This window comes from Squalius cephalus (assembly GCF_949319135.1).
Source record: "Squalius cephalus genome assembly, chromosome: 23".
Classification (NCBI taxonomy): Eukaryota; Metazoa; Chordata; class Actinopteri; order Cypriniformes; family Leuciscidae; genus Squalius; species Squalius cephalus.
Window position 1 is genome coordinate 22557685 of NC_137144.1, and position 13535 is coordinate 22571219.

General features: G+C 35.0%; 1 protein-coding gene across 1 annotated transcript; it reads right to left on the reverse strand.

Moving 5' to 3' along the window:
* Positions 1-1822: 1822 nt before the first annotated feature.
* LOC307151662 (intestinal mucin-like protein) lies at positions 1823-13535 on the reverse strand. Its single transcript, XM_079859779.1, has 22 exons — positions 13403-13535; positions 12411-12510; positions 12039-12274; positions 10482-10665; positions 10038-10215; positions 8433-8617; positions 8181-8250; positions 7935-8065; positions 7810-7841; positions 7417-7564; positions 7042-7134; positions 6820-6860; positions 6319-6438; positions 5730-5825; positions 5562-5624; positions 5063-5161; positions 4838-4957; positions 4336-4434; positions 4109-4228; positions 3342-3381; positions 3028-3145; positions 1823-2342 (listed from the first exon to the last, which is right to left on the reverse strand). Exons 4-22 carry the CDS (start codon positions 10642-10644, stop codon positions 2162-2164), a joined length of 2097 nt encoding a protein of 698 aa, XP_079715905.1. The 5' UTR covers positions 10645-10665; positions 12039-12274; positions 12411-12510; positions 13403-13535; the 3' UTR covers positions 1823-2161.

The following is a 13535-nucleotide window of genomic DNA, read 5'->3' on the forward strand; positions in this document are numbered from 1 at the left end:
AGAGTGTGTTAATTTTCTTTTATTAAATCCAGACAAGACAGAGGTACTACTTATCGGTTCAAAAAACCGCCCACAAAACCTCTCATAATACAACTTTAACATAGTAGGATGTCCTGTTACTTTACCCTCTACAGTAAAAGACCTGGGTGTTATACTAGATTGCAACCTGTCTTTTGAAAATCATATTTCATATGTTACAAGAACAGCCTTTTTCCACCTTAGAAACATTGCTAAGCTACATAATATGCTATCAGTTTCTGATGCAGAAAAGTTAGTTCATGCATTCATGACCTCGAGACTAGATTACTGTAATGCTTTATTAGCTGGTTGTCCTGCATCCTCAATAAACAAGCTACAGTTAGTCCAAAATGCAGCCGAAAATATGATCATATAACACCGATTTTAACATCACTACATTGGTTACCTATAAAGTCCTGTATTAATTACAAGGTATTGCTACTGACTTATAAAGCCCTAAACGGCTTAGCTCCAGTCTATTGAACGGATCTTCTATCGCCCTATAATCCATCGCGCTCTTTAAGATCACTAAATTTGAGGCTTTTGGTCATAGGATATCCAGATCCACCAAAGGAGGGAGAGCATTTTCACATTTAGCTCCAAAACTCTGGAAAAGTCTTGTTCGTTGCTCAGACTCGCTCTCCCAGTTTAAAACTAGATTAAAGACGCATCTCTTCAGCCAGGCATTCATATAATATTTTTAATCTTACAGTTAAATCCGGCCTCTAGTTCATAAACGCCAGAGGAGAACTGGCCCCCGACTGAGCCTGGGTTCTCATCTTGCCAGCCCAAAACTCATACCAGCAAAGTACACATTTAGAGTAAATTCTGGTGTAGTGCGTCATACTGTACTATGTATCTTCTCCACAGTTCTTCAGAACTCACACCCTTGTTTAGTTTGAGATGATAGCAGCGTAAATATAAGGTTTCTATTTATCCTGTTTATTCTCAAACACCGCTAGTGCATATGTTGTCTCCGTAGTGACTGTAATGATGTCCCAGACGTGGATCTACTGAAAGGGCTGCAGTCGATAGGCTACAAGCAAAATTACCTCAACTTTGTTCAAACAACGTACTTTACGTGAAGGTATACTCGCAAATTCCATTAAATTGAAAATGCACACATTTTGCGAATGCAATTCCCCATTTCCGAACTCTTCACTTCCTGAAGATGGAAAGTTTATGGCCTCTGGGACAAAATGAGTCTTCTTCAAGAAGAGACATGCAAGTCTATCTCATCTTATTACACACTACATTTTATTTGTTTAATTACAAACCACACAGGACATGATTTTAGCGCTGATTTCCCGCTCTACAGTTAATAAATATCGTCAATTGGAGGCAAATCGTTGCTTGTTCACGCGAGTGATGATCGCTATGTTTGAATTATCAAAGAAGCGAGGCTAAATATTTTACATTTTATTTAGTAATAGGCTATAGAAAATGGTTGTGTTTTGAGAAAGAGAGTAAACAGAATACAACATTAAAAGAGTGCTGAATGCTTAATGTATACAGAGGAATTCAAAATCTAAATTAAAGATGGTCATAGGAAAGTTTTAGGATTTAAGCATTTTCATTGTAAATATGAAACCATATACTATAGATTAAGAATACTATACTAAATGGCCTAAAATGATAAATTCAGAGTAAGATACTGGTAAAAAGAAAAGAAAAAATCCTACATTTCATCAAGTAAAACAGCAGGATTACTTTCAGATCAAAGTTTTTACTTCAATGCTTTGTTTAATCGATGTATGTAGACAGGCATTTTACTGAAAAAAATTCAGGAGACTGTAATTGATGCTCTTTATTATGCTTTATTTTGATTTTAATTCATTTCATTGGGAAGAAAAATACATCATTATATCGTGCATTACCAGAGAGTCTAAAAAATACAAAAATGCCCCCTTCAAGAACCAACTAAATAGATTATTCTTAGAGTTAACTAATACCCCTAGATTAAACCACAAAGAAAAAATAAGTGGTGCAATATTTGGCAAAAATTTTTTAGCCATTAATGCACTTCAACAATCAGCTTAAATCATTGTTATTGTCATTTTCAGTTATATATTTTAAAATGGTTGCTTTTTAGTGACAGATTACTGAGTCATCTTTAAATCAGCAGAAGTCAAGCAGGATCTTTTTATCCAGAGTTCTTCTGGTCCACACACTCGGTAGGAGTGCATGTGCAGCTCTCAACATATGTGTAGTTATGAGGGATCACAATGCTATTGGCACACTTCAGCATCACCTCTCGACTGCTGGTTTTCTTCTCCTGGCAGCAAGAACAGCTGTGCTTCATGATGTTCTCTTGCATTGAATACCTGTGCAGGTTTACAAGAAAACACCAGTCATATGAGTGTAGCACAGCTGGATGTGAGTTTATCCTATTATAGTATCCACACAAAGGTTTGGATGCTAAGGCACACTAAAAAGTGTATGAATTTCATTGGATACCTGACAAAATATCAAACCAAATGGCGACTGCTTACACATGATGTTGGAGATTTCTGCAGAGCTAAGTTCTCTTTTCTGAGCCATTTTTTTGTTTGGAGACATTTCAGCAGCTGGTTTCAAGGCAATTTTTAGTGGATGTATGATATCAGTTCCCCTCACATTTCATGAGCATAGCTCAATGTGGTGTCCCATTACTATTTTTAAAGCATTGCTTCTTTTTGTTGTGGGAACTATTAGATATTTTAGATAAACTTAGCATAACAACTAGCATGATAAATGCATCAAATGTCTGTATCCCCTCTTTAAAATGGTGGTTTTATTTAGCTTTAGTTAATGGGAAATATAAGTTTATCTACCAATAACTGCAAATCAACATTTTGGCCCAAGTGAAAACTAAAATTAAGCTGAATTTGTAACAACTGACATTTTTTATAATAATACAGTAAAAAAAAAAAAAAAGTTCACATTATATTATGGTTGACGATCCACATTTCCTAATGGTTAAGAATTTATTGACCATGTGTGTGATCAATAGGTGTGTAATGCTCTCACATTGATTTGGTGTCACAGTGGCCAGTGCAGGAAGTGACTTCTACTTTATCAATGGAAGTGCAATTATTGACATGCAGACGGGTGAAATTCTTCCCAAGAACACAGTTGCTGGGTTCACCTGAAAGATAATGGAAGCACGTAAATCTAAATCTCATCAACAGTACATGCATTGCATTTTAAGTAGTGCCTATTATAAAAAAAATAATTTACTTAACATAGCCTAAATGAGCTACATAAACACAATAGGGTGGACAAAACCATTTTAACATAAGAAAAACACTGTGTCAGGAAGGTTTGTATAAAGAATATCTTACAGATTTCGCAACATCCATCTATGTCAAATTGAATTGTTCCCTGTAAAGACACAAATAATAGAAAAGAGAACATTATTTACGCATTTCTTAAAATATGGTCAAATCTCTCAAAACATTTATCCAATTTTCCAAAAACATATTGCACGTTCATACTAAAAAGTACATATTTTACTACAAAAAGCTTCTAATCCCATGTTGAACAGTTAACACTGCCGTCTAGAGTATTAAAGGAATAATTCACATCATTTTGTCATTAGTTACTGATCCTTTATTACTTTCTTTCTTGTATGAAACACAAAAGGTGATATTTATTGCAAGATTTCCAAGCCAGTCTTTTTTGGACAGGGCACGTGAATGCTGGCCATGGCTGTTCAGACAACAACTTCAATTTTGGTCAGTTCCTCACATATTGTAAAGAAGACTTGGAGTAAGAGTTGCATGGGCTACTTTGAACGTTTTTATGAACCTGACAGCCCATGGCCCCTCATCCTCTTTCATTGGTTGGAATAACATGATGTTGATTAAATGATGGCAGGAATTTTTCCCCTCTTTGATATACTAAAACCCAAGTGCAACTTTTGTTTTGCTAAATTATGAGTGTGTTTCTTTGGCCCTGTTAATTGTTTTGAGCATTGACCTTAGTCTGGAGAAATGTGGGGAAAAAGTAATATGTCCATACTTAAGCACTAGCAGAAAGCAACAGGCATATAAAATACAAACTGATCAAGTGTGTCATGTATGGAGTTGAATATAGAGATTGTACTTACTGGCACACAGTACCCTGGATTAAAGTCTGGGCATTTTTTAACGCTCTCCGTAATTACAAACGAGCCATTCACTTCACGGCAGGAAGCGGTCGTACATTTGAACTTGTACCCCTCTCGATCCTAAACAAAAAGACAGATAGGCTATATTAGGATAGAAGAATACAGCAGATGTTTTGTCTAGTGAACTGAAAGAATAAAGAAAAGTTTGAGAATGTTTGAGAATGTACCTGGAGAGTATGTCTGGTATTGTCTGGCGCATCATATATACATTGACTTTGTATACATTCTCCACAGCACTCTCCTTCTTTTTTCACGTATGATTGCCCCTTTGTGTGTAAAAACATGTTTTAGTTTAAATATTTCACTCTTTTTCACAGACTCATTAAAAAGAACCAGGGTCGGATTCACAAAACATTCTTGTTTTCAAGTTAAGAATATTTTGTATTGTTGAAAAGAATGTTTTTAAGATGTGTAATACATGTATTGGGTAGTTACAAATGTTAAGCATTACCACACTAGCTTCATACAATACATATTATTAAAGAAAGCACATCAATCTGATTACTTATGGATTATTTGGTTGGATGTAAAAGTTTAGCTGGTAAACAAGAAGGCAATATCACCCCTGTAAAATCATGGTGATACGCTACTTCAGAAAGTGACAGCCATGCAAAATACATCCAGAGCAAGTGTGCCATGCGTGGAGTTGAAGCTAGAGCTTCTACTTACAGGCCTACAGTCTTGTGAACTCAAGTAAGGACATTCTCTTATGCTCTTCTCAGTCACAAGCGAGCCATTAATTTCACGACAGGTTACATTTTCACATATGGAACTGTGGATTTGTCCAACCTAACAAAAGACAGACAGACTTTATGAGGATTGAAGAACAGAGCAGATTATTTGTTTGGGGAACTGAAAGAATAAAGAAAAGTTTGAGAATGTTTGAGAATGTACCTGGAGAGTATGTCTGGTATTGTCTGGCGCATCATATATACATTGCCTTTGTATACATTCTCCACAGCACTCTCCTTCTTTTTTCACGTATGATTGCCCCTTTGTGTGTAAAAACATGTTTTAGTTTAAATATTTCACTCTTTTTCACAGACTCATTAAAAAGAACCAGGGCCGGATTCACAAAACATTCTTGTTTTCAAGTTAAGAATATTTTGTATTCTTGAAAAGAATGTTTTTAAGACGTGTAATACATGTATTGGGTAGTTACAAATGTTAAGCATTACAACACTAGCTTCATACAATACATATTATTAAAGCACATCAATCTGATTACTTATGGATTATTTGGTTGCATGTAAAAGTTTAGCTGGTAAACAAGAAGGCAATATCACCCCTGTAAAATCATGGTGATAGGCTACTTCAGAAAGTGACAGCCATGCAAAATACATCCAGAGCAAGTGTGCCATGCGTGGAGTTTGAAGCTAGAGCTTCTACTTACAGGCCCACAGTCCATTTCACGACAGGTTACATTTTCACATTTGGAACTGTGGACTTGTCCAACCTAACAAAAGACAGACAGACTTTGTGAGGATTGAAGAACACAGCAGATTATTTGTTTGGGGAACTGAAAGAATAAAGAAAAGTTCAAAAATCTTTTCAGATGTACCTGGAAAGTATATGTAGTGTTGCCTGCCATGTAAGTACAGTTCTTTGGTACACATGTTCCACAGCACTCTTCTTTTTGTTTCACATATTCAAAGCCCTCGAGGTGAAAAAACAAGTTTGACGTTTTAATAATCACCTTTTCTGCATTTACTACTCAGATTACTTAACTCTATGAGTAAAGGGTTGAGGAAAGAGCAAGAGGTGATAACCAGTGATTCCTATTCTGGGTTCTAGAGGACCAAGAAATGGGTGTGTGAAATAAAGAAGACACCCAAAACCATTGCAAACCAATGGTGTGTGAAGGTGAGCAGAGACAATAGGGAGGAAAAGGTCAGTCGAGAGGTACAGGACATACTTTAAATGAGATAGTATGAACAATGGTCTCTCCTTGAGAGAGGCTGCGCAGAGTAGACAGTATAGCCAAATGTGAGAGAATGTACAGTGACTTTCTATCTGGGAGTTTACAGTATAATATAAATCGGTCACATTCTTATAGTAGTAGTAGTACACATGACTGATACTGTAACCATCCAAACTATAATTGAAAAAAATAATGGTACATTTATTGTAGTGTAAATTTTAATTATTACCTTAGCACAAGGTGCACAGACTTTAGTAAAACATGTCACATTGTGTAGTTGAGTCTTTGGGTCTTTATCCATTTCACAGTAACATTCCACACAAGGCTCCATAGGGATTTTAACTCCAGGCTAGAGAGAAGAGCAAAGTAAGGAATATGAACCCAACATTTGTTTTACACAGTTAAAAAAAAATAATTATGGACTGAAGCATCATGCGCATCCAAACCCCCTCAGATTTTGTGTATTTGTAATAATTAAATTACATGATTAATCAAAAAAAAGTCTAAAACAATATGCTACATATGATCCATTCACATTTGCTTCTGTCATCTACCCACCCTCATTCTGCGGTTATCATTAATGTAAAAATTTTATGACCAACATGGTAGAACTGACAAATTACACCACAGGAAAACATGGCGTTCAATTTAACAGTGGTGTTTGCCTTTGTCATTTTAAAATTCCAGGCTTGTATGTAATTAGAGTAAACAAATGAACCTAGCACCTCACCTTGTATTCAGTGTTATTGTACACACAGACGTCTTTGCGCACTGGTCAGAAAAATAAATAATATTAGAAACTGCTTACTAATTCAGTTCAGTAAATCCTGACATATATGCTACAAAATATGTCCATTGAATTTCCTTGTAAAGTATGTATACTGTAACAGCAATAATATGAACAAGTACTTGTTTAAATGTAGATAAATGTAGATAAAAATCTGAGACTTACCACAGGCTGGACAGCAACTATTATTAGTCGTATTTTCTGCCAACTCAAATCCAACATCACATTTCTTATGAAGACACAGCTCGAGATCACACTCTGAATGGTTTGAGATGAAACAGCAAGTCATTTAAAAAAATTGTTGAATGTTTGGATGCATTTTGATGGATGTTTGTTTTAGCTCAAAAAAAGTGGAACAAATTTTAAGGTGGTCTCAAACTAGATTAGTCATTTTTGTTGTCAAACTGTCTGAATACCTTGTAAGTGCTTGTCTGGTTCAAATTCTTAATCTTTATTATTATGATGATGTACTGTCACAAAAGTACTCGCTAACAAGTTTTATATATTTAGAATGACTTAAAAACATTTATTTTGACTAACCACAGGTTGGACAGCAGTTTTTAATTGTTGTTTTGTATTCTTTGCCACAGGGTTCAGTGGTGGGACACGGAACAGGCTCTTCCACAACACCAAAGCTGTCTATGGAGCAGTTGTATGTGGTACAGTTAAAGATCCATGAATCCCCAGGCTACAAAAGAAGATGAACATTAGTGACACTTAGTTAATGCTAGCTAGTTTTGATTATTAATAGGCTGACTAAATTGAGTAAAATGAGTAATGGTTAGCTTGTGGCAATGTAGTTAATTATTAACTGCATTTTCAATCCTACCTTGAGGTAGGACCCTAGAACAAATAAGTTACAAAACCCACAATCCTACATGGTATTTTTAATGTTGCTTTTGAAGGAAAATGTAACCCACAACAGAGACATACCAGTCTAGTTAATCCATCAGGGCCCATACAATCTACAAGGAGGGATTGATACAAAATTAACAAAAGTATGGCATAAAGAGCATTCATCTATAAACACAGAGAGTAAATGAAGTAACATTTCTTACCGCAGGTAGGTGTACATTTATCTGTCGTTGAACTTATACGATATGTGTTGTCAGGACAGAAACAACCTTCCATGAATGTATTTTGACAATTTTTGCCTTGGCAATCTTTCTCCACAAACTTATCATTGTATCTGGTATTTAAACACAATAGAAGACTGTTACATACTGTAATATTTGGAGCATTTAGTATTACATTTACTCTACACAAAGATGATGTTATGTCATGACTAGAGATTAGACCATTACCTTGTACTGCAGGTTTTTTCAATTTTAGGCCCACATCCCTTGTAGACTTTGTTACTTGGGCACTTGTATTCTGTTATGGAAACAAACAATTAATAAATTCAGAGTCCTCTTATAAGTGCAAATGTGTTAGGTATGCTTACTATATCAACATAATGAATTTCCATTAAAATGTATTAGTATTAAAATGAAAAGATGCCTTAAAAATACTCTGCTATAAAGTACTGCAATGGTGGGTTAATTTGGCTGTTTTACCGCATAGCCCTTTGAGGTCAGCTGAGTTTTTCCAGTCCACACAAACAGACTGCTGGCCACATTGCTGTGCATAAGCATCCAGGCTGATACATGCAACAGACTCATTTTTAAGGGCACACACATCATATTTGCATGCTTCATAATAGCTTTGATATGGAACAACCCCATGGCATTTTTCAAATAATCTGTAAAGAACAAGCAAAATTGTGACTTTCAATATAGCAACAAAAAAAAATCAGAGATACAAAAATAAATACTTTTAGGACAGTTCACCTTAAAAGGAAAATATGGACCACTTTCCTGCAGTTTAGCTCCAACCTTGATCAAATTCACCTTGATTAACTTGTTGAAGTGTGTTTGATTAGGGCTAGAGCTAAATTTTGCAGGACATTCTTTGTTGTGTTTCTTTGTTCAATGCCTGCTACAGAGTGTACGATTTCGCAATTAAGATCATTACAGACCACACTGTACAACATGGATCTAATAACCTTGGGTACAACATGCATAGACTGTACGATGATGACACCTATTGAATCGTAGTCTACGGCGCAAGTTTGTATAGAAGAATAAAACGTCATCAGCATGCGCTAGTGGTAAACGAATAGAGCAAGATGAATCGCACTTTGACAATTGTGGTTTCTATGTGCGCTTAAGTGTAGATGGCTCTACACTGGAATTTCAAACAAAAGAAAAAGAAACATTGGGGGTGAGATTTGATGCTCATTTAACATTTGTTCCTCATGTTCAGAACACTGTCAAGACATCATTTTTTCATCTTAGAAATATTGCCAGATTGTGTCCTATGTTATCATTCCCAGTGGCTGAAAAATGATTTAACATCTTTGTATTTTCTCGGATTGATTATTGCAATGCTTGCCGGGGTTTCAAAAGCTACCCTAAATAAATTACAGCTCCAATCCTATCTGGAAACAGGATCACTCCTGTCTTGGAATCTTTACACTGGCTCCCTGTCAGATTCCGTGTCGATTTTAAAATTCTCATGGTTACTTAAAAGGTTTTGCATGGATTGGCACCTCATTATCTCTCTGAGCTTTTGACCCCCTACACACCAGCGCATGATCCGCTCCTTGGAAGCTGGCCTTTTAATTGTTCAGCTTACTTGTTTCAAATCTATGGGGGATAGGGCTTTTTCTTCAATCGCTCCAAAACTTTGGAATTCTCTGGCTGCTTAGATTTAGGGAAGCAGAATCCCTTAGTGTTTTTAAATCTTCCCTTAAAGCTTATTTTTTAGGGTAGTTTTTACCTGATTATTTTGTAATTGTCATATTTTCTATTTAATTGTTGAACTTTTAATAGTGTTTTTTTTTGTATTTTATCTTTGTTTGTATTTCACTTTTATGAATGCATTGTTTGTCAAATTGTTTTATATGATCTTATTTTTGTGAAGCGCTTTGAAATGCTACTTTTAAAGGCACTATAGAAAATAAAGTTTATTATAAATATTATTATTATTACATCTGGAACAATTTTTGAGTCAGAAGCATGCGTATGATGTCTGCGTAGGCAGCTTGCTAAGTTGTGGAACAGAGTAATTATGCAGTTATGATTACATTTTGAAAGATTAAAGCTTTGGCTTTGTCTTACTTGCTCTTGATGAGTTCACAGGTGTTGTATATTTTCGATTCACAACTTTTATTTGTTGTTACATTAGGAGGATTGCATCCTGGGGGTACCATCCAAAACTGTGCCATGCTCTCACAAGATGTGTCAATTGTTCCGTTAGGGAGTCTGCAGTCATTTGCAGTGTTATTGTCACAGACCCCTTAATAATGTCAACAGTATAAAGTAAAAAAAACAAAAAAAACATACAGAAACATTAGACATGCTGTTGAACAAGTCACACTATTTAGGTAGATAGAAAACTTTAATTATACTAGATCAGATTGCAGGCACATTCACCAGATAATTTAAATGAACAAATAAACATTCAGGCAAAGTCTTGAGATACCGATCTTTGTAGCGGACAGATAAAATCAAATTTATTTATCATTGTCATTTTACACCAAGGGATCTGAGATCTGTACTCACCACATTGTCCTTCAGTATTACCATGGAAGTATGAGAATGGGAGTTTGACAGTAACACCTAGATCACTGACTAAAATCTCAACTTTAATATCAGATACATTCACAAGCACTGTAATGCCAGTAGTGGTAATGATTATATCTCCGAGTTGGATTGTTGGCTTCATCTCTTTATCATTAACAAAGACCTGTGGGAAACAAGGCATTTTGGAGTTACGATGAAAATCATGTTCTAGAATATTGTTATTTTGCAATTTGCCATGAACAACATGAGAGCACTGGTTCGCACAGCAGAGAAAAACAATGCTATATGATTTGCTTAAAAAGAAAATAATAATCAAATGCAACTAACCATATTATGCATAATTAAGAAAGCAAAATGAGTAATCTTACCACCTTTTAAAAGGAAAGAGAAAATGCTTTCCAAATAAGGGAGATGCTAACATGGATGTTATGTGACATACCCACATTCTTCTCTGGGTTCAGGCCAAATTCTGCACGCTAAATACGCATAAATTACTATATCTGATTTCATGTATGTGTGAACTCATGAAATAGAAAGTGGCAGTAAGAAAATAAGAATTGAAAATTCCCATTTCCACTATCAGGGCAATAATTAAGAAGTTCAAATCAACTAAAGATGTTACGAATCTGCCAGGAAGAGGACGTATGTACAGTATATACAGAAAGCCTTAAAAAAAAAAAAAAAAAAATTCAGTTTTCATATTCATATTCAGTTGCCAAACACTACCAGTACTTCAGATTGGACTGGGTTCAATGGTCATATTAAACAAAAAAATAGCTTTTTGGCTGCAAACAATCAAGATTGGCTTGGTGCACACTGGGATAAAAAAAAGTACCCTATGTGATCAATTAAATATAATGCTGGCCTATTTTTCTGCTGGAGGTCCTGGACATCTTGTTCAGATACATGGCATCATGGATTCTATCAAATACCAAAAAAATAAAATAAAAAATAAAATAAATCAAAACCTGAATGCCTCTGCTAGAAATTGTATAATGGGCCCAGAACATCAAAATAAAATAAATAAATAAATGGGGCACAAAATTAAGGTTCTGCCATGGCCATCCCAGTACCCTGATCTGAACCCTATAGACAACTGAAAAGAAGTGTGTATCCACATGGATTTTGGAAACTGGAGGATCTGGAGAGATTTAGTATGGAGGAATGATCTCTGATCTCTTGACAGATGTTCTCCAAACTTATCAGGCATTATAGGATATAACTCAGAGTTGTTATCTTGACAAAAGGAGGTTGCAAAATGTATTGAATAAAATTGTGCCATTAATTGTAGCCAATGGCCTGGTTTCACCGACAGGGTTTAGATTAAGCCAGGATTAGGCCTTAGTTCAATTAGGATATTGAAGCCGTTTATTTTATTTTATTATAAACGTGCCTTTGAAAAAAAACATTATTGGTGTGCATCTTGAGACAAAACAATGGCACTGACATATTTATTTTATAAATAACAGTATTTTAGGGATATATTTTGTCCATTTTGTTAGAACAAATTCGTGTGGAAAAAGTCGTGGCACTCACCTGGACTTCTTTAGTGTTGCTTGTCAGCTTGATTTTATTGGATTTGTAATTCACAATGACATACTCTGGGCAGGCGAGATTATTTTTAACATCACAATAATAGTTTTTAATATGGACACTGATATTGTATCTTGGGATGATTTCTTGGAACAAAACATAAGTGCAGTTTCCTTGGAAAGTATAATATTGTCCATCAAAGGTTTTGTAATGAGGGTCACCCCAGCTGTTGCATCTACCTGTTGTTTCAGAAAAACATTTAAAACAAGGTTAAATATAATGCAACTGAACAACATTAATATGTGTATTTTTTATATTACCATTGGGAATAATATTAATAATATACCAATTTCACTGAGCATAGTTTAAACTCACATGGACACTCATACTTGGAGCAGCAGCCATTGTTATAATACACTTTCTCAGGTGGAAGTCCATTGACACAGTAAGGTTTGATTGCATCTGTTGAGTCACACTGTAAAGGGATTGAGTTAAAAAAGACTACTAAAATAACTTTTTATATCAAATTTTATATATAGACGATTGATAAGTGGGTTGACAAATTCTTTTGGAAAGCTGGCATGTCCTGAGGTGTAACATACTATACTCCATCTAAAACTATTTTACACAGTATTATGCAAATTATTATTATAATTATTATTGTACACAGCTTTCATAACCTCATATACATTTATTACATGGAATATTTGTAGTTTAAACATTTTTTGTAATGTAACACCACAAAACCATTTGAAATTAACTAGTGAATGGGGAAAAGTTGATTAAAAATGGTGAAAATAACCATAACCTAACAGTTGACTAACAGTTTACTAACAGTCTACTAATACTCCAATGAGATTTAGTTGACATGTAGTTGCAAATTTACTTATAGTTAGTAGAATGTCTAAAGTGGACTACCGAAAAAAAGTGGTAGGTAAAATAAACCTTAAACTTTAGTTTGTTTAGTTCTTATTAGAACACTGCTATGTTGTTCCTATAGGGTTATCTTCCTAGTAGCTTACTGGCCAAAATCAAAATAGCCTACTCATTCTGGCTCTCAAATATGACCAGGGTGTATCCTTTCTTGTAAGTCTATGACATTTTTTCTACCGTTTCATCCACCACAAAGTTGTAATTTAATTGCTTATTAAGTAATAGCACATCTCTCCTCAAAAAAGAGCATATTTTCAGGTCTCATTCATGTTTAAACCCCAAAAGGTATGGAACGACCAAAACATTGAAAATATGGTTAGGGATTTGTTCAAATCCTAAGTATTAGCAGTAGAAAGCACCAATGATACTTTAAGAAAACCAACAAATGCTAGGCCAACACACTTTTGGTGCTTAGCCCAACATGATTAGTTTACCTTCTGATTGCATGGGATACTGCTGGTTGTAGTGGGAATTGTAGATGTTGTGTTTACTATCTGATGTCCAGGTGTTGTGGAGTTGGATGGTGGCTCTGTGTGTACAGTGAAGCTGGTCGAAGAAATTATAGTA

Coding starts and splice junctions, on each gene's coding strand:
- LOC307151662 (XM_079859779.1), bottom strand. CDS start 10,644: ATGAAGCCAACAATCCAACTCGGAGATATAATCATTACCACTACTGGC. Junction 7,135..7,416: donor AAACTGCTGTCCAACCTGTG/GTTAGTCAAAAT, acceptor CAAACCATTCAG/AGTGTGATCTCGAGCTGTGT. Junction 6,861..7,041: donor TAGTTGCTGTCCAGCCTGTG/GTAAGTCTCAGA, acceptor TTTTCTGACCAG/TGCGCAAAGACGTCTGTGTG.